The following is a 21,080-nucleotide window of genomic DNA, read 5'->3' as shown; positions in this document are numbered from 1 at the left end:
TTCTTTCCATTTTCAGAAGTGAAAGCTTTGCATCACGGTTATGGCAAATGAAATGCAAAGTAGCAGTAGAAAAGGGGTTCTGGTGTTTAGTGTGCAAGTGTGTATTTGTTGCATCGAGCAGTGAAACTGCATGAGATAAGGACCAATACCTTCATATAAGCACAAAAATTGACAAACCTTCATTTGAAGGCAAACTGAACGTTTGAAAACTTCACCTCAACCACAGGTTTGACAATTCTTAAATTAAGAAAGCACTAATTCTATTTAACAGAAATGAAAGACAGCTTTTGGGCAGGCGGTGGTTGTTGTCTTGCATGTGTATGTGAGCATATGGCAAGCTGATGAATATGTATTTGAATGCTTTGAGAGTTGGGCTAACCTTCTAATAATGCATATGTAAACTTCCATGGTTGCTTGATTCCTTTTAAGTATTTTTAAAATCTCATCATTTTAAGTCTACCCCTGCCAGTTTTATTGTGTTTACAACAGATTGGTTTTCTTCCCATATGAAATATCCATACTGAAGAAAAGCAAATTCTGAGATGAGCTGTAATGTGCTGTCAAAATTTTACAGCTGGAAAAAGGCAAGCAAGCTCTGTACTAGAAATGTGGTGGAGGTACAGTAAAACAAAAGCCAATGCAAATACTAGTGTATGAGCTGTACTAGAGCTTACAAATACGATTAAATCTCAAAAACTCCTTGCAGTAGACTCTGGAAATCTTTGACACCTGTATTTTTAATGGTGATGTGGCCTAATAAAGGCAGACTGAAATGCTGCAGTAGCTGACCGACTCGCCTGCATTTTCTTCTCATCTTCAGCCAGGTTCTATGAAAAAGTGGTGGAGAAGAGGTAAGATGTTTCACTGTTGCTTTGTGTAGCACTACTATAAAAATATATTTTTTTATGGGTCAGACTTTGTGCCTCTTTGCAGGGGAAGAGCATGCTATTTGCAGTTGTATGGACTTTAGGCAGTGGACAAATGTATTTGTTATTGTTGACGCTAATTGTAAACTCATTTGAATTGTGTTGCATATTCCCAAGTCTGATAAGGATTTGAACTATTTTTCTTAAAAATCTGTTGTCTTTAGAAAGTGTTGTGGCCTGAATTGAAATGGGTGCCCCTCAGTGTGCTCCTTTTAGCAGAGCTGACCTCATTTCATTGCATTTTGAAATCAAAGAGATCAAGTGTTACAAAGAGCAAGGTGGCAAAGGACGCTGTAATTGTTGGGATGGTGGGGTTTTTGAGTGTGAAGTTTGATCTAGGGGAGAAGCATGAAAAATAAGCAGGCACTTACTGTTACTGAACTGCAACTGGATGGAACGTTTGTTTCTACTGTATTTGACTTTTTTTTTTTTTACCTACAGCCAGAACTGATACTGACAGTTATTGACACTGATAGAATAACGTACTCTGTGTGACATGGTGGATGGTTTTAAACTGGGGGAACATGTGCGTCCCCTTGAAAGCAGCTATAGCAGAAGCTTCACAACTTGCTGTAGGCTTCTGCTTGTTAGAGGTTGTGCAGCTCCTTCATCACCCACATCTGACTACCCTCAGTCAGAAGAGGACAGCTGAATGGGTGTAGTGTTTTGTTTTGAAGTCAAAATAGCAAGCCTGCCTCTCGCCCTTCTTGACTAGCTTTTGACAAAGTAAAGTGTGTTTTTGTTGTTTTTTTTAAATAGACGTTGAACATAAAACAAACTTCCAGTTAATTGAAGAAGCATAGCTTAGGCTTTATCAGTACTACTGGTGCTTTACTACCTGTATTAGAATCAAAGGCTGCTTCCTGTTAACCTGAGTAGGAGGGAGATGAAAACAAGCCCTGAAGCAGTTTACTAGTATGTGTATGTCACTGCACAGCACTTACTTACACTTTCACTTCAACTTTAAAAGATGTAAATGCAATTAAGATCCTAAAAGCGTAAAAGGTGAGAAATCAAGAATTCAAAACTAAGAAAAATCAAATTAAGGTCATGAGTGTAAAAAGAGTAAGCTGATTCCAAAGGTAAGGGCTGAGCCCAGTTCTGAATGCCACAGTTGGTAAAGAGAAGTGAGTGGCATACAGTGAATGATTTACAGCAACTTCAGGCTTGATAGTAAAGTGAGCTTGCTTACTTACCGTCAGCTCAAACGGATTGGTTACAGCCCTGCACATAAAGCATGTAACAAAATGGCAGAGGAGTAACAGCTGCAGGTTAAACAGGACTTTGTCCCATTATCCATATTATTTCTACCACCAGTACCTATCAGTGCAATGGAATCTAGATCCTGCTAAGCTACAAAAGAATGACTGTTGCTGTGCTATTATCTGTACTGACTGGCTGTTGTGTGAGCGTGAGTGAGATAGATTCCCATGAGCCCTCAGTGCTGGCACCTACCTACCACGGGCAGTGCACCATGCTGCCTCTAACAGCGTGCTTACCCCAGAACCAATCTCTGTAAGAGCCTTTGATAAAAATGACAAACACACAGGCTCTCTCTCCAGAGACTTCTAAGTGTAGCAAGTTTTCATACTGAAATAACAGAACAGTTGCTGTCTTGAAAAAATAATAAACTTTTAAGTCATCATCTACCTTCATTTTCCTCTATTTAAGTACATCTGGGGGAAAAAAAAATCTTATTTTCTATTACTTGATGTTAAGTATTTGTTTTCCAAAATACTTAACTGATGAGACAAAATCAAGTATGTGTGTAGGAAATCTAAGTTAAGTTAGCTAGTTACATAGCTGTGTACCACTTGTCTACTAACCTAGAATGCTGTACATCTTCTGGCCTGTCTTTCTGAAGCATTCCCTAATCTTCCAGACAACATGCTGCCTAATAGCAGATGTAATATTACTGATTATTCCATTATAAGACACAGAGCAAAAACAAGGAGTAACCTTCAAAGTTAACTTCAGCTGATGTGTGTGTGTGTGTGTGTGTGTGTGTATATATATATAAATAATTCAAAGTCTGATTGGAATTTCCCACTTGAGTAACTTTATAGCAATAACAGTTTTGTGGTGAAAGAGTATTTAAGTTAAATGCAAATGTTGCAAATTTTATTACTTAGGTGAAACATTTTATTTCATGTTTAATATCGTGACATGAAGGTTACCATGTGAACAAATATCCTGTGTAGCCTTTCCATACTTGTATTTTTTAGAGTTCTACAACTATGCAGCTTTAAGTATCTTTATGCAAGAAATCCTTTGTGTACCCCTTTCCATATAGGGACTTGTTTACACTTAGTTTTTGCAATAGCATTAATAGATGTTTAAAAACTGACCTGCATCTTAAGTATGTAGTTTAGTTGTTTACTCATCCATAATCATTTTGCAAGTGTGGTCACTCCTGAAGTATGGAAGTGTATATAATCTTCACGCTGAAAAAATGACAGTGGGGGAAGACACTCCTCTCAATGATTTCTTGCCCTCATTGTGCCTCTTCCCATTCTCAAGGAGTCTGTATGGGACAACTCTTGAGTTCTTTGGAACTGAAGCAGTCAGTTGTGTCACACAAGGGCATGGAGCATCCATCTCTTTTGATATTGCAAACTCAAAATTTAAGACACAGCAGGTAGAAGCTCTTAGAACTCAGCGTTTTCATGAAAAAGATGAAGTAAATTGGTCCAAGAAGGCTGTCTTTTCTGCATTTGCCACTCTTCTAGCAAGAGCATCAAAAACGTTTCCATGTACTCTCAACTTCAGGTGACAGAAAGACCAGTATTAGTATATACCGAATTTATGATCTGTTAATACAGCTTACATTTATTCACCCTTAAATTTTTATGTAGCTTGCCACATACAACTAGGTACAAGCTTTAAATTTCAAAAGTTTGTTAATTCGTAACAAAATCTCAAGTGTGGATGGAGGAGCAGGCTTTTGCTGGCAATGTTTGCAAGAGAAATTGCATGCATTATGAGCTTAAGTACAGAAAATGAGAAATGTTGACCTTCAGCTTCAGAGATATTTCTTTTACTGGCTTGCTGCTTAATTTTACCAAGAGATATTGATGATTTAAAAGAAGTCTGTTTAAATCAAGTCAAATCATTAAGTTGGATATAAAACTGTAACAGTTTGTTTTAGCTATACATTTGAAGTAATCTTTTGCCTTTTTTTCTTAATTCCAGTTGCTCTGTATTCTTCTCTTTGCTTCAAATATTCTGCTTTGCATTCTTCATAGAATGATGGATCGGCATAGCTAGAAGAAAGACAAACATTATTAGAATAATAGGATAGAAACTGTATGAACAGCACTCAAAACTGATCTTCAATTCCACCCAAAGTTATCATCTTAAACTCTAAATACTGAATTGGTCTGTGTTTTCTTGAGACCACTCTTTCTTGAGGAATAGTTCTCATTCTTCAGGTCTATGCAGTGAAACCATAATGAGGAAAGCAGAGAAAGGGAAATAATAATTCAGTAGAGTCAAATTATTCATTCTTATTTGCACTCAGGTTCCTATGAATAAGAATCTCTGGAGAGCACTGATCTTTATGCACTTGAGATGCTACCATGAATTTTGTGGGAATGATTTCAAGTTTGTATCTTGAACAGTAAACATGTATGTAGGTAGCTCCAAAATGTCTCCTATTTATTTCCAGGGAAACAACCACAGATAAATAACACAATAACACTATTTGATAGAGAAAATTCTAAGCTACAAACCACTATGTTGCAATGTAGTCACCTCTGTTAGCTATGTATTTGAGCCAGAGATGAACTTATACTTGTAAAAATCTGCACTGTTTCACATCTGCTATGATGGTGTCATCACTACGAAAATGTTGCCCATGCAGTCCATCTTTCATCAGCCCAAACAGATGGAAGTCAGAAGATGCCATCTTCAGACTACACTGGGTGTAGTAGAATAATCCAGCCAGGACTGGCAATGTGCTCTGCAGTCTTCAAACTGGTATGGGACTTGACATTACCATGCTTCAAGAGAAAAGTTGTCTTCATCTCTGGCTTGACTCTGAAGGTTCAAGCCTTCAGCTTGGATAGTGTGACAGTGTAGCAGTTAGAGCTGATGGTCAGTCCAGGTTTCAGGAAATCAGAAGGACTGTTCCTTTCCTATCCTAAAAGACAATACACATCACTTTACTCACTATGTCTTGAGCTTTTTCTTTGATGGGGAATTTACATGTTGCCACTCTGAACTGCTGTTTTGACTCCAGCTTGTAATGGTGGCACCACATGTTGTCACTGGTAATGATGTAATCCAGGAAACTGTCACTTTCAGCCTTCTATTAGTTCAAATAGTCCTAATAAACTTGTTTATGATGTTCTTCCTCTGTGAGCATTCATGAGACCCACCTGGTGCAAATTTTCCAGTGATATTCCAAGGTTGCCACTGTCATTTCCAATGCACTGAAACTGATATTCAGCTCTGTACACAATTCCCTGGTCATGATTCATGTGGATGGGCTGATTGAGATGCTCTTTATTTCAAGGTGCGTGGCCATCTAGAATGTGGCCTGTCTTTCACATCCCTGTCACCACTGCTGAAACACACCACCCTCTGCCTCACTGTGCTTGTGTCCACTGTTTGGTCTCTGTAACTATGAATGTCAATAGGTGCCATTTTTTTTCTGCATACCTCTACACCTTTACTTCATACACACTTCCATGTCAGATGCTATTCTGTCAGACTGCCCCTCTGCTGTCCTCTGTCACATGGCAACAACATGGAATAGTGGTGGGAAGGTTCAGCCTCTACTGCCATACCACCACCATCTGCCTCTGACCTCATGGGCCATCATAATAAATTAGGAGGCATTACTTTCAGAGCAGAACTCATAGTATCTTGATCATTAATTTTAAGTCAGCTTACTTGTAATTTTAAGTATAATTATTCAAGCATTAAGTATTTTTCCATAGTGCATATTTTATGTGCTGTTTGTTGCTTGGTTTTTTTTGGGGGGTTGTTTCTTTGTCTAAAAAAGGTAGAATTTCAAGTATGAAGTTACAGACAAATAAAACTGAATAACTTTGAGTTCCCACTGCAGTTACCCTTAAGCTCTTGGGTAGCTGCGCCTTTTTTCATCAATTCTCAAAAACCTAACTCCACCTATCACTACATTAAAGGCTTTTAACATTAACCTCTGGTTTAACAGGGTACATACGACATGCATTCTATCACAACCCAAACCACCCCCACCCACATCAAGTTCAGAGAACACCAACTCCACACTAAGAAATTCAAGAATAACTTTGGCTTAGTGACACTGTGGGGGTATGTCAGACTTCAAAAAGAGACTTTTCATAAAATATCCATAAATATTGAAAGACAGTACAAGAAGCAAAACCAGAATGAACTCAGCTTGTTTCTATAACAGAATATGAAGGTGCTTCAGCTGTTCACCCACATCCTCAATTCAGCACACTGAGTACAGGGCTGCATTTCACTGGGGCTGAGATTCTGGATCCATTAGCACTATTTAAATGCAAGAAAGCCTTTTTAGCCATAGGACAGTTTTATTACTGAAATTAAGTGAGTCTTGTCAGGTAGAGCACTGACCACCATCCTTTCTTCTAAAGCAAAGACATGATTTTCAGAAAAAAAAACATCAAAGTCACAAGGTTAGCAAAGCCCTTTTTAGAAGTTTAGTATCTCTATTCAATTCTACATTAGAACAGCCAAAAACATGGAGCGAAACAAAAGCACACAAGGGACTTACTGGCCAACGAGGCAATCTTTCAGTGCTGTGTTCTCTTCCCGACACTTTACCACCATAAGAAAACCAGTTTCTTTGCAACATTTAGTAAATGCTACAGAAAAACAAAAAGATTAGAATTAGAAAAATGACAGTAAAAAAAAAAAAAAAATCCCTGTGTGCTTTTCCACAGGAAAAAGTAAAAAAAAAATAAAAAAACCCTCATAAATCAGACCTGATTTATTATTAACATAGCCATTGTTGGTGTGGAGCCTCATACTGTTTATAAGGTCTTTGTGGCTTGTTTAGCAGCAAGATTTTAATTAGGATTCTCCCCTAATATCGTATAATGCGTGCACACACTGCTGTGGCTAATACTAACAAATTTATGAAGCTACTCTTGCAGCAAATCCATGATTCTTAGACTGCTTTTCATAATGACTATTCAGGGCTACCGCAGCAAAGCAAAAGGAAGCATGAAGAATTAGGTAAGCCAGGGTTGTCAGCATTTCCTCTTCAATGAAAGAACTCCTTCGGAATAATTAAAGTACATTTACGTCTACAAATTAAGAGTGCAGTAATGTTGACAGCAACTTCTGTCTGAAAGAAATGTCACTGCCAATCATCTCCTGAGAACGCATCTTTGGGATATATGATAAGGAACTGTCAGGTCATGATTCACTCCTGGAGCGTGGCAGTTTGTTTATCAGCTGGGACTGCCAAGTTGTACTTATGGCACTACACTGCTCCAAGGAGGACTGCCATCTTCTCTGTGTCATGTCACAACCCACACCTTTGGGTGTTCTTCAACACAGAACTTCTTCAAAGTCAAAACAGCCAAGAAAGGAGCACTGTCCCTGAAAATACTGACCACCTTCAAAGTTCTTGGAATCACAATCTTTGGAACAAGAGAATATAAAAGGGAGGAGAGACAATCATCTGTCTCTTCCCAGGAAAAGTGATCTTGAACCTATTTGCTCTATGAAGTGTAAGTATGCAGTCAGTCTCAAGGGCCTTGAGACTTAAAGAACAAGTCAGTGGGATACAGAGATAGAAACAGCTTTGGGGACTGGAGAAGAAGCCAAGTCATGCTTAAGGCTGTTTTTTTTTTTAAAAAAAAATATATATATATATATATATATTTATCTGTGAGTAACTCAAATTATGTCTTGTTACCACCATTCTGTACAGATGTTTCACTAAATAATAAACTGGATAATAATTTCAAACTATTTTCTTATGAGGACTCTAGGTTAGCAACTATCTAACAGCATTTAACAGGTGAAAAAAGAAAAGTTAAGAGATAGTCAAATAGCAACCAGCAATCAAATCAAGAACAAAGTTCTTTTCAGAATTCCACCTATTTCTTCATATCCAAGATTTTCTTGGTCATTATTTAAAATGCAACAAATTTAGGTCATACAAAAATCATTACGCTCAAACATCCTCAGTAAAACTTACAGTTAATCCAGTAACATCAAAACTTAATGCAAAGGGTAAACTGCATCTATACTCAACACATATTTACACTGTGTTTACATACACTGTGGATACAAATACTCTCCCTAATGTGTATATATATGCTCAATGCATTGCTCTTCCTGTTTTTGTCAAAAAACTTGTATTTCATCCATTCAAATGAGAATATTCCACTTTTTATGCACATTGATCAGCTTCATGGCTTTGGCTGAGAGGGAGTTAATTTTCGCCATAGAGGCTGACTTGATGCTGCATTTTGGATTTTTGATGAAAACAGTGGTGGTAGCAAAGGGATGTTTTAGTTGTTGCAGAGCAGCGCTCACAGAGCCAGGGACTTCCAGCTCCTCCTGCTGTGCTGCCAGCAAAGGGATGTCCCATAACATGTGGTGCTATGCTCCGCAACAACAGCTAAGGGCAAAGAAAAAGGAAAGAGGGACGTTCAGAGTGATGATATTTGTCTTCCCAAGCAACCATCACGTCTGAGGAGCCCAGCTTTCCTGGAAGTGCTACCTGCCAATGGGATGCAGCAAGTTACTTTCTTGTTTTGCTTTGCTTGCATACACAGGTTTAGCTTTACCTAGTTAAGTAACCTTATCTCAACTCAGAAGTTCTCACATTTTCAGATTCTCTTCCCCACACCATCTGGGGACAGTGAGCGAGTGGCTGCTTGATGCTGAGCTGCTGCCAGGGCTAAACCACAACAATCACACAGGTATCACTGCCATTCTTTCAACTGTGTGTATATATGTATTCACCTTCTCAATTTGTGCTGAAAATCAAGAGGAGCCTTCCAACACCTGCAAGTTATCAACCATGTGAAAATATGTACACAAATGTAAAACTGTAGTGTAGCCTTGTATTTGCCTTTCTATATTTTTTAGACATTTAGTTGAGGTTTTAGATTTGTCTAGTAACTATTCATCCTGTACAATGATTCTGCAAATCAAAACTTAGATAGAATCATAGAACCATAGAATTGTTCAGGTTGGAAAAGACCTTTAAGATCACCAAGTCCAACCATAAACTAACCGTACTACCCTAACTCTAACAACCCTCAGCTAAATCATGCCCCTGAGCACCACATCCAAACAGTTGTTAAACACATCCAGAGTTGGTGACTCAACCACCTCCCTCGGGAGTCTATTCCAGTGCTTAACCACCCTTTCTGTAAAGGAGCGTTTCCTGATATCCAACCTAAACTTATCCTGGCGCAACTTAAGGCCATTTCCCCATATCCTGTCACCTGTCACCATTGAGAAGAGACCAACCCCGCTCTCGCTCTTGCTGTAAGCACTTTTCAGATATTGGAAGAGAGCAATAAGGTCTCCCCTCAGCCTCCTCTTCCCCAGACTACACAGCCCCAGTTCCTTCAGTCACTCCTTGTATGGCATATTCTCCAAGCCCTTCACAAGCCAGAGATTACTGTCTATAAAAACCAGCAAGATAAAACCCTACCTTTTGCTCGGATCTTTGTCCTTTCCCCTCTAACATAGCCATTAATCTACCTATGAAGTCAGTGGGGCAAAGCGCACTTCCTAGCACCATGGACACCAATGACTTGAAAGTGACCCACCAGTGGCAAGCAACCCCAGGCTTTAGGAGGCTTTTGATAATTAACCTACAAAAAAAGAATAAAAAAGACCCACAACCCTTCTCCTGCTTGAAGTTTTGACGACAGTGGTGTGCTGTTATCCTGCCAAACTTAAATTCACCTTTGCAAAATGTTGCAAATAACTGACAATAACTGACATCTTACCCACTTGTTACTCACCATGTTACCGGCAAATATTTAAACATACACAACTCCTAACATTACATGCTGATTCTACAACCACGTTCCACTTGAAAATGTACCAGATGAAAGTACACCAAAAAACCGCAATTAAATTAACTAGTTAATTACTTAGTTGGAAAGACACAGTCACTTGTGCTCAAAGGTATGTATTAACAACCAGGTTTGATTTCTCAGCTCTCATGTGACGTGCGGTTTAGCTTCAGACCCCAAATCATCCCAATGCACATGCACAACTTTGAGGAAACTCTGACTAGCTAAAGGTTATGAAGCAGCACAAGCTCCAAGCAATATAAGCAGCATACTATTAGATTATCAAAATGTTCTTCAGCTTTTACAGGTGACTTTTTTTTCCTTTGTTTCCTGGAGTGCTTACACTGAATGTCCCTACATCAGCATCTCAGAAAATTCATACCTATTATCACATTTCTAAAAATGTCCTCTGTTTTTCTGCAAAACATTGGAAGCCTCTGAAAGCTTATGGTTCATGTAGTGACCAGTTTGATTTCTACTCTCCACAGGCACTGCCCTAAGTGCTGTGCAGGTTTTCTGTAGTAATCATTCCTTCTGGAAGCTGTGAAGTAAAAAAACCACTGTAGACAACGGGAGGTCCCTCTCACTTGTTAGCTCACCCGTTTTGATTGGCTACAGGCGCAATGTCCTGGTGAACAGAACCAGAACACTGCCTGCCTTCAGGAGCCCCAGGTGCAGCTATGGCCAGGCAACCAGGAAGCATTGCTACCAAGTAGTAACACTGCTTTCTGCATCCATTCCACAGATCTGCAACAACAGAGGCAAAGAAGGAGCAGGTTGAAAGGTGTCAGGCATTCTCACGTGAGCACATAAAACTTAGCCCTCTTTTCCTCTGATTTCAATTAGCAGCCATGTAAGGACCGTGGTTCAAGACAGGCCTAGTTGCAAATGTTTACCAGAAACCTCACTGGATTCTGGAGAATGTTGTTTTAATTATGCTCTGTCTTGCTCACAATTCTTTCATTGACCAAAACATCTCAGTGTTCAGCACAAAGAGTGCTAATGCTATTGTATGCAATGGTTCCAGATACCATCTCAAACCATCTCTGTAACGTGACAGTGAACACATTCCTCACTCAAGCACTGTCTGCACTGTAGACCAAAGCTTCGGGGTGCACACCATACGACAAAGGGAGCGGATAGCACAGGATCTAATGACAAACCCACTGCGGTTCGGCATGTGTTAACAGCCACGAGCAGAACTCAGACCTGCAGGGACGCCAACCTCGTGCTCCAAATGAGCCCACTTCCTGACACTGTTGCATGTCATACAAAGAACAATTGCTCCCTCAGAGCAGAACTGATCTCTTAAAAATCTTACATATGATCCCATTTCTACCATTTTGGCAAACGGCTTTCCATGAGTTTGCAAATTTGTGCAAGGAAACAATATTTTCTTTCTGCATGCAAGCAGCCATCTACCACAATAGAACCTCACTCAGGCAGCAGTGAAACTAGATGCAAATTCGGGTCATCTGCAAATTCAGTGCACGTTGTAACAAAGCAAAGAAATAAGACTATGTTGCAAACAAACAAGAGTTTTCAGCCATATTTAGGAACTGGGGTGTTTTGACTTTTAGTTCCAATATGGCTGTACTGAAATCGAGCTATAAAGAGATGAAAAGCAGAGATATTGTTTCAAAGCAGTGTTGGGATGAGGAGCAGAACAGGACACAACACGTGTTAAATGAAATGAGGGATAGAGTGAAAATGCCTCGCTAAGGGAAAAACATGCTGATGCTCCACAAAACGAACCCTGATAAGGCTCTACCATGGTAGGTACATATGTCCGTCACTGAACACTCCACGAACATGTTAAGGACATATCTTGCAGGTACCTACCACTTATAATGGAAATTGGCTGTGATCACTAAGTCCAACCATCAAGCCATCACCACCACGCACACAACGTCTCTTAGTGCCACATATACATCTTTCTTCCACACCTTCAGGACCTTCTCGTCTTACCGCTGTTAGTGGGGAGAAGAGGCCAACCCCCACTTGGCCACATCCTCATTGCTAAAAATCATTAGTAGTTTAAAGGAATGTTTTCTTAACTATTTTTGAGTAGTTTCCCCTCCTCTAGTTCTGTTTTGTTGCTTAACTACAAGATAATATGGGAAACTGATGGAAAACGAAGTGAAACTGAGTAATTCTCATTTATATTAGACTGAAGACAGACTGGATAAGTAATTTTCCCATCTATCCCAACAGATACAGAAGCACATGCAATAACTGCCACATTAAAGACATGATTTTCAAACTTTAAAACATCAGATACATTACCAGAGGGTTACAACAAAGTTGGTAGAAGTCCACTGGCACCTATTCTGGGACACACAATTCATAATTTAACAAAAAAAGAAAACAATAATTGAGGGCACTACCCATTTTTACCTTAGAAGACATTTAGAGGTTCAAGAAATATTTGCTTCTAAATGATGAGAATAAAAACTTGGAGGATTTTAACTCAAAGGACAAATCAACACCTGCCATAACTTGCCCCACCTCTGCGACATAAAGATAATGATTTTCTTCACACCATTAAACCAGATTAAAGGTTAATTTTAACATTCTTAATCACAGTGTCTGCAGGTATATAAACAGTGGACCACAAAAATAAAGCACAATTTTTAGAATGCAGGTGGTTTTTATGCAGCCTATCAACACCACCTCCTCTAGCCTCAAATAAAGGTAGACAAATCTCTTCCCTGTGCTGCATGCAAAACGAGCTGGCAGAATCTGTGTCAGACTGTAGCAAAAGTTTCAGTTACATATAAAGATTTAATAGGAAACAAACAAACAAAAAAATCAATGCTCTGTCCCAAGCGCCAAAAACTAATCAGAAAGTTTTGATTTTCTGTAGTGTTAAGGATAACAGATTATATTTGTGGGGATGTTTTAACATAGTATTTTCTACTTTATTTATTTAGACTTTAAATAGCTTTTTTAAAAAACAGATAATCATTTCTTTAGGTAAACATGAAAGTCTTTCCACACACAAAGCAAGAAAAGAACAAAATCAGTCTGTGACATCTCCAGACAATGAAAAGTGTGGAAAATGTGTTGCAAATAAAACACTGAGGGATCATCATTATTTTTATTTTACTGTATGAACTGTCGTTTAAAGGCCATTCTGGAAGGTCCATTTATCGCAGACTCATAACATTACCCACGCACTCATATTGCAAAATGTTGTGCGATTGGAATAATATCAAAACGGTCACTTATCAATCATCATTATGTATTTCTCTTGCAGATATTCTTGTACATAAAATAAATACTCTGCATTATAGAGATAAACCGATCCTCTCGGGTCTGGCTTCGGTTTATTTAAAGATTTTACAATTTTACTACTTAAGAGAAAGTCCTACAGAGGTGTTATCTCACCATTTATATTTTCTCAACACTTATGATACTGTTATCACACTCTTAAAATAATTTTTTTTCTTTTCTTTTCTTTTTTTTTTTTTAAAAAAAAAAAAAAAAGCTTGTATCATGATCCAGACCAGGCTTATGTTCTGTTCCTGGGGTAGCTTTTCTCCCGTGTGAAAAAGAGGGAATAATTATGCCCAAGATCGGGATGGATCAGTCCTTGAGCTCTACCACTGGGAGGAGAAAAGGTGTCCAAGTAACAAGGGGGATTTGGGAGTCAAAGGTAGAAAGACAAGGAAACAGTTCTGCTTCAATGTAAACAAGACAAAATTTTAAATACGTTTGTGAAATGTCCACAAAATCATTAAAATGACAAAATTTCATCAGCAGCATTTTACGGTGAAGTTGTTATGCTTTTAATTTTGTATTAAATCATGATTTATTAGCTTGTTACTTTGAAGATTACTCAGTATGCACAGAATAGACTACTGGTGTATTTAATGAGCCAGAGGAAGAAGTAGGATGAACATGAAAAGATTGCTTTACGTAGTAGACTACAAGCTATTTGATATTTCTAACACAGTACAAAAGAAAGCTTCTCTGTAGATTGATCATGGTTCAGTTAACATCACTGAATATCTAATACCTCCAACTCAATTAATTCTCACCTGATTAAGATCAGTCTGATATTCAAAGTAAATCATCTCTCCAGTCAAGTAGAAATCAATATTTATGATTTTACTTTTAAATTACAATAACAAAATATGTGCATCGTCAGTATGCCAAGAGTAGCTTTCCTGTTCCAGTCTACTACGGCATGCCTAACACAGCTGATTAAAGAATTATTCTAATTTGACCAACAATATATATAAGACTCAGATTAATTTGAATAGTGGAAGATAGCAAGAAATAATTAAATGCACCTTATATAGGGCAAACAGAAAATTGACATAAAATAACCTTGATTCTTTCAAGTGAACCTCTGTTATCAGATCAAATACTATGTCTCCACAAGTATTTCATAAAAATACAAATAATCATACAATTTCCATTATCCTGCTCATCACCATCTCCCCCAAAACCTGCTCCATTTCAGTTCCTATAGCTCCTGCATGCTGCCAACTCTATAGTGGGGCAGATGACCCATCAGTAGTAGCACGCGCTGCAGGACTGGGGAGGAGACATGAATGCAGGAACCAAGGCATTTTAGAGAAGGGAAGCTGACCACATGAATGATCACCCCTGACCAAGCTTCATCACAGTGCTCACTGTGGAAAACACCAGCTCCATCTTAAAATACACAATGCAAACAGGATCCCCCATTACATTACAGCGTACCTTGCTAGGAAATGTTGAAAAGTTGCACACGTAGTGATTAAGAAGTAAACACACAGCAAAGAAAACTGCCACGAAGGCAGACAGCACAATTGGCGATACACAGAAGGCAAGTATTTTCCCCCAAATTAGAAACTGTTTCTCTAAACACACTGCCTTGGGGTAAAGAAGATGTGTTAGCAATATCCTAGAAACAAAGCTGAAGACTTTGCTTTAGGGGACATTTACAATTAAAGATGAGAAAATGACATACTGGATCAGACAAAGGACCCACTTGTCCTGCATACCATCTTTCTCAGAAGTCAGGAACAGCTGCTGCTACAGGGGAAAAAAAAAAAAGTGCCAGAAAGTCTACATTATGGAATAGCATTTCCTCAAGTGAAGTTTGTTCCTAACCCCTACCAACTGTAAGCTAGGCTTATACCTTGAAGCAAAAACTTCTCACATGCCTTTCAAAACACCTACAATCACTTGCACAGTAGGAAACTTGTCAGTTCAGACCAAGATAAGAGGAGGAAGAAAGAGGAAAAAACCACCCTGGTACCAAAAAGGCATACGCTAGCTGGAATTCCTTCAATGTCTGTCTGCCCCTGGCTTGCTTCAAGTCAGTGTCTCAAATACTGAGTCGCAACTGTACAAGTCACAACTACTGCAACTGTGGTTATTTGTCATACCACAGATGCCTTTTTCATTAGCAAGTTTTCAAAATCCTGCTGCAAAAATTAATTGGCCTCAAAGTATTCCTTGGCTGGATGTATAAGACCTGCCTGTACAGCCACTCTCTCCCTGACAATTCTTTGGCGTAGCTGCAATTGGAAGAAGCAGAAGGCAGTAAAGGCACTCTGTGTACATCAGAAACGTTTGGTTTCGTTGTCCTGTTCCCCTCGCACCTCAAATAATCCACTTACTTGCACTTAGAAGCATTGTGACAGAAGGTCAACTGTAGCTGCAACACTAAGAGATGATCTGTGCAGTTAACTAAGAGAGATGGTTCTCCAAAACAAGAATCCAGGCTGGCCCCACAGACAGAACAAATAATGCTGCATGAGTGACCGAGGTAACTCCAAAACAGCAAGCCTCAAAGTCTCAGAGATCAGCTGAAAAAATGGTCCTTAATCTAGTATAGGAAGTGCTCCAAATTTTCGTCTCTTAAACACATATAAGTTACATGGTACGGTCATCTGGCAAGACAGTTTCTTTTCTTAAATTAAGGCCTATAAGGAGCTTTTCAAATGACCAAAGGAAATCAGTGTCTTAAATTGTTTTTAAACCTATCCAAAAGTTATGTATTAAAATAAACAACCCTTCCATGTCAATTCTGAAAACACATATAGAGCATGTAGGGATTCCCCACTATCACCTAAATCCAAACAGATGCCCTTGCTTTTGTTACAGAAACTTTAACAGGGCTTTTGTTATTTTTGAGCCTAACAATCATGAAAGACTGAATTTCTGACTGAATTTCTGCGGAGGGAGGTGGGGAAGGAATAAAAGAGTTTAAGAAACTAGCACCACAGAATCATAAATAAATCAATGAAGCAGTGAATGACAAAGCCATATGCCCATTCCCACATGATGCAGAGGCTTGCACTGAGGGAACCTCTCTCACTGGACTCACTACCTATGTTGTGACATCTAAAATTTGCTCACATTCAGACTAAGAATTGTGGTTGTTTGTCAGAGGCATAGCCAGAAACCCCAAAGCAAGGGAATGCCCCAGGCAGCCACAGGGAAGAACTTCTGTCTGCACCAATTAACCCACAGTAGCCCACAGAAGACTGCTGGAATCTCTCCTTTCTGATTTCATAGTGAGCAATAAGAGACGATGAATAAAAATAAAAAGCAGCAAGTGTAAGAAAGGTGGGAATTGTTTCACCTTAAACAAAAAGGCCAACGAAGACAGAGCCAAGCACAGTAACTCAAGCCAGCACAATTAGTACAACTAAAAATACATAAATCCTCCAACTGATAACAAAAAATATGCCAGGTTGGAGTAAATGGAGTTAAAATGCAACCTCATGGCATTTTCTGCAGCTCTTAGTCCCAACGCTTGGACGACGACAAGTCAGCTTTCCTTGTTCTACTTTTCTGTGTCAGTACTAACGCACGAGGTCTGATCAGAATGACTCAGGGGGTATGAGAGGTGGAAAGGTTAAAGTTAGTTTTCAGTGTAACATAAATTCTGAATGCACAAATGAAACTTGTCCAGGGAGAACGTTTTTCTACGTAATCACACAGACAGAAAAGAAGGTTAAAAACAAAAAAGTACACCTTCAAATTTCAGAGAGTGCTTTTCTGTTGCTGAATGTTGACAAAATACTGTTTAGCAATGTGCCTTTATTTCAAGAGACTCTGGACTCAAACAGCAAATGGACCTTTGGTAGAGATGGTGCAGTAAACTACCTACTGGTAACTTTAGCGTAGTGGGTGCAAACTTGACCTGATCTGCTCTCTCATCCTGGATTAACACATTTGTCAGCGTTATTTTTGTATGTGTATATACACACACAGCTGTAAGTGCATATATACGTACACGTGTATATATACACACATCTGTAAGTGTATATACATGCATAACTACAAGTTTACATATATACATAATACACACGTGTATTCTACACCAAACACAGAAACAATAAGACACGTCCTCCCACCCCTGACTAAGCAACACAGCCAGAGCACAGCATTACAGAGATGAGGGTTATGTCCTCACAAGGAAAAAGACAGAAGAAATCACAAGGGCACAACTATTCTGCATAAGATTTTACAGTGATTGTGCTATCTCAGGCAAGGGAGATTTAAGTGCTCAAAGATGAGAACCCGCTGGGCTATTTAGGTAGATTTATCAAGCCAACTAACCCTTCTGTCCTCCCCTTGAAAATAATAATGAAGAAAACATAAATCCTTTATGTGAAGTAAATATATTGCTGCAAAACAGTTTGTGTGGGTAAATCATGATTTTTCTGCTAAAGATAGTTGCTTTAGGAACGTTCCTGTCAGGTACAAAGTATTGCCTTATACTTAAGGTTTCAGGTAAACCATGCCCAGCAAGCACAGCCACCCAGTTAAACTACATTGTTTTTAAACAACTGCTTCTTTTAAGACTGACTTGAGCTAATTTTCCTCTCAGCCCGTAGTAAGTATCCCTGACATCAAGCGTTACCATACCAGACGCTGGAAGAGGCAGAACTGGAACAAATGCAAGTTCCCCCATGGCTACTGTCTGTCACTGCCTGCTCCTATATAAACAAGTGCATCAAGCTTGAGCAGCGCAGAATCGCCTCGCCGCTGCTCATCCTCCCTGCTCCTTCAGGAGCTGCTGAGCCACTCGGGGACAGCTGAGAAGTTAGCATACCAGATGATTCAAAGCAACAACACACCCCATAACGACTGACTCCTTAGCTGAACTCTAAATTTAAATAAAAAGATCTATTTATAAATAAGCCAGATTCACTGGGAGCGGCACGAATAGCAGCGGTGTCTTTCTACCACACGGTGGAGATAGAGCAGGTCATTTATGTAACTCTCAAGGAGGTAATTACACAGTTATTCCACCACCAGCTCTACTGCACAGCGTGTTCTTTCAGAGATGCATTTTTCCCCCTCAGCTCAGCCCTGCATTTCCAAAAACACAGCTTTAACTCAAAGATCTTTTTTATTTATTATTATTATTATTATTGTTATTCATTTCCATCTGCTCTCCGAATGAAACAAAATATCCCTTAAGCAAAAGTGAACTCTCAGCTGGAGGGTGGGAGGGTACAGAACAAGGCCAAAAACGCAGGCCAGCTGAACTCCCACAATGGTGTTATGCTACTGAAGATCAATACACTCCCCCCTCCTTAAAAGGAGGAAGCGACCTTTCCTTACAGGTCACAGTTCTTCCCATAATCTTCCTACAGTCCCAACCATCACTCCAACATCTGCAGAACATGCTACCACGTACTTAACCTTGGTTTACAGTATATGTTTAGTCTTTCTCTCCCCCCCCCCCCCCCCCCCTCCCCCCCTCTTTTCTAATTAGTAGTCTTCAGGGCATACAGGTGTGAAGGTGCGGGAAGCATTTGTGCTGAATAAGGCACTATTCAGCATTTTTAAGGACAACAAAAGTAGAAGCACAATTTAAGTGGAAAAAAGGTTTAGTGGTGCTTCTGCATTCTGAGTTTTATACTGAAGACCCTTTGCAAGGGTGGCCACAGCATCATTTCTTTTTCCGAAGAATATGCATCGCTGACCAGGCAGGCAGCCAGAACATCACACTTCCCTATTCATGTCATGCTTTTAAAGAGATTTTTTAATGATGACAAGAAAACACATTATGGAAGTTCAGCAAGATCAGATGCTATTTAATATACCAGTTTTATAGATTTGGTAGTAACAGTTTAATGAATACTTCTCATTTTTTGTATATCAGTACTGGTTTTAAGCAAGCTGGGATAACTAGGATATTAAAAACAACTTGAGAGCAGAAAACAATCCAGTCACCATACACTCCCTGTACCTTTGAAATTGTTGCACAAAGGGCTTATGAAATGAGAACACATTACGAACTCTTTTTTTTTTTTTGTTGGAGTCCTGGTAAATTCTCTGCAAGCACTGCAGCTGTGCTCAGCTCTCAGCAACTCTACACCTCCAGATCAACACAGATGTTCACAGGGTTCCTGCCACAGTGACCGCATCTCCTGTGCTAAGCCAACTCCACCACTGGTCCATCTGGTTACTGCGCTGCACAGCCAGCTATGCACATCTTCTATAAATGAGACCTGCTACAGATTTGGTAAGACATCAAGTTTCGGGGTTAAAAGGTGCTCACTAAACTACCTTTTGACTGATCTCAGGTAGCCAAGGCAAATTAGCCAGCTGGTATATAAGGAGTTTCCCACTTGCCTTACAGGAACAGGGTGATCACAGTTCTTGACTTCAGAAATTCCCTCTTGGCACACACTCTACCAGAGCTAGGAATGCATGCTATCTTCAAACCTTTCAGAGATACTACACCAAATAGACGAAGTTAGTGCTATTTAGAATAATGCAAGATATGCAAACTATTACAATCCTACTTGGAGAGCAGTTGGCCATGCTGGAGCAAAAACTTGTAAAAAGAAGGCAAACACCTCAGGTGGATGAGGGAAACTCACAGAGGGAAACTGACAATAGTAAGGGAGTAAAACAACCCAAAATACAAACACCACCCACACCCTGATGCATCTCATGGTCTGATGTGTGGCTTCCAGAAATCACTGACTACACAGACAGTTTGGGCATGGACCAGAAATGAAGATGAAAACAGTCGACGACAAAGCTCTGCTCATGAATTTATTTGTTTTGACAAGGAAGCATCAGACAGAAGCCACAATACCCAAGCATATGGCAGAGACAGCCAAGGAACTACGTCTGTGATGCTGCTGGCGGTTGTAAACGGCACCAGGCTAAGGAATTCTGCATGTGTCAGGGGTTTAGATTGGAGTATAAAGAGACACTAAGAGACATGGCCACTTCTCTACAGCTACGTTTATAATTTCAAAGCCAATAAAAAAAAATATTTGAGGGCAGAGGATTTACAAACAAGCTTTTGACAAAAACACTGTGTGAAACAAAGAGCACCAGGAATTGTCAGCTGTGGAAGCCTCTCAAAAGGAAAAACCATCCTTCAGTGTAAGGCTTTCTGGGCAAATGGCATAAAAATCCATGTAATACCATAAACTTTAATGGGACTAATCTAGACTTAGGTATAACAAAGCCTAGGGGACATACTCCAACCTGCAACAGTTGACTACACTGTGCTCCTCCAGCTGCATGCACAGGTGCTCAAGTTTGGAAGAGGCTGCTTGTTTAAGTCCATCTACTCTGCCCGCTCCAAGTATCTTACTTTTGATGAAAAAACGTTTTAGAGTAATACAGTCTCACTACTATTATGAAAGAAACAGCAAAAATCACAAACGTGGTTTCCATACTTAGAAATACAACTGCACTTTGAAGATAGCATTGAGCAAGGTCATTTTCTAAATACATGTTAGCAATGGATCTGCGACAAAATCATTGACAAATAAGATACTAAAAGTTTAGATGAGAAAAATAAAATGGCTTTAGTTTAGAAGCCATTTTAGTCACTTTTCTTCCTATGGCATGATGACTCTACCCATGACATATATACTACCCAAAGAAACAGTAACTACTCAGTTTTTGTTAACTCCTTGCCAAGAAACGTAACAAAGTCTACAAGTGACAAGAGAAAGGGAAGACAGAGCTCTAACAATGTCAGTCATAGGATCCACAAACATGATTCACATCATGCCAAGACCAGATGTGGCAGAAGGCCCCAGAGCACTGGACAGTGGAGGCGGCGGACACCGAGAACTCAAACAGCAGCAACAGTCAGGCTACGACACGAGCAGGAACTGAGAGTTGTTGTGACCTTCCC

At 39.5% G+C, this 21,080-nt stretch overlaps 1 protein-coding gene across 3 annotated transcripts in view; it reads right to left on the bottom strand.

The window, feature by feature from the left end:
* Positions 1–3,019: 3,019 nt before the first annotated feature.
* Positions 3,020–21,080, bottom strand: part of CMC1 (C-X9-C motif containing 1) — a 43,901-nt gene continuing 25,840 nt past the window's right edge. Inside the window, exons 3-6 of one of the 3 annotated variants that reach the window (XR_006936892.1) lie at positions 10,549–10,696; positions 6,670–6,760; positions 4,924–5,067; positions 4,052–4,189 (exon numbers count right to left, since the gene is read on the bottom strand). Coding sequence is in view for 1 of the 3 variants with exons in the window: in XM_418758.8 (XP_418758.2) it covers positions 4,075–4,189; positions 6,670–6,760 (206 nt within the window). In the remaining 2 variants the exon portion in view is untranslated. Of the gene's footprint in view, positions 4,190–4,923; positions 5,068–6,669; positions 6,761–10,548; positions 10,697–21,080 lie in introns of all 3 variants that reach the window. The other 2 variants (XR_005857806.2, XM_418758.8) reach the window with 2 other exon arrangements.

The sequence above is a fragment of the Gallus gallus genome, chromosome 2 (genome assembly GCF_016699485.2).
Source record: "Gallus gallus isolate bGalGal1 chromosome 2, bGalGal1.mat.broiler.GRCg7b, whole genome shotgun sequence".
Taxonomy (NCBI): Eukaryota; Metazoa; Chordata; class Aves; order Galliformes; family Phasianidae; genus Gallus; species Gallus gallus.
The sequence above is the reverse complement of the archived record's forward strand: the minus strand, read 5'-3'. Positions and strand labels throughout refer to the sequence as shown.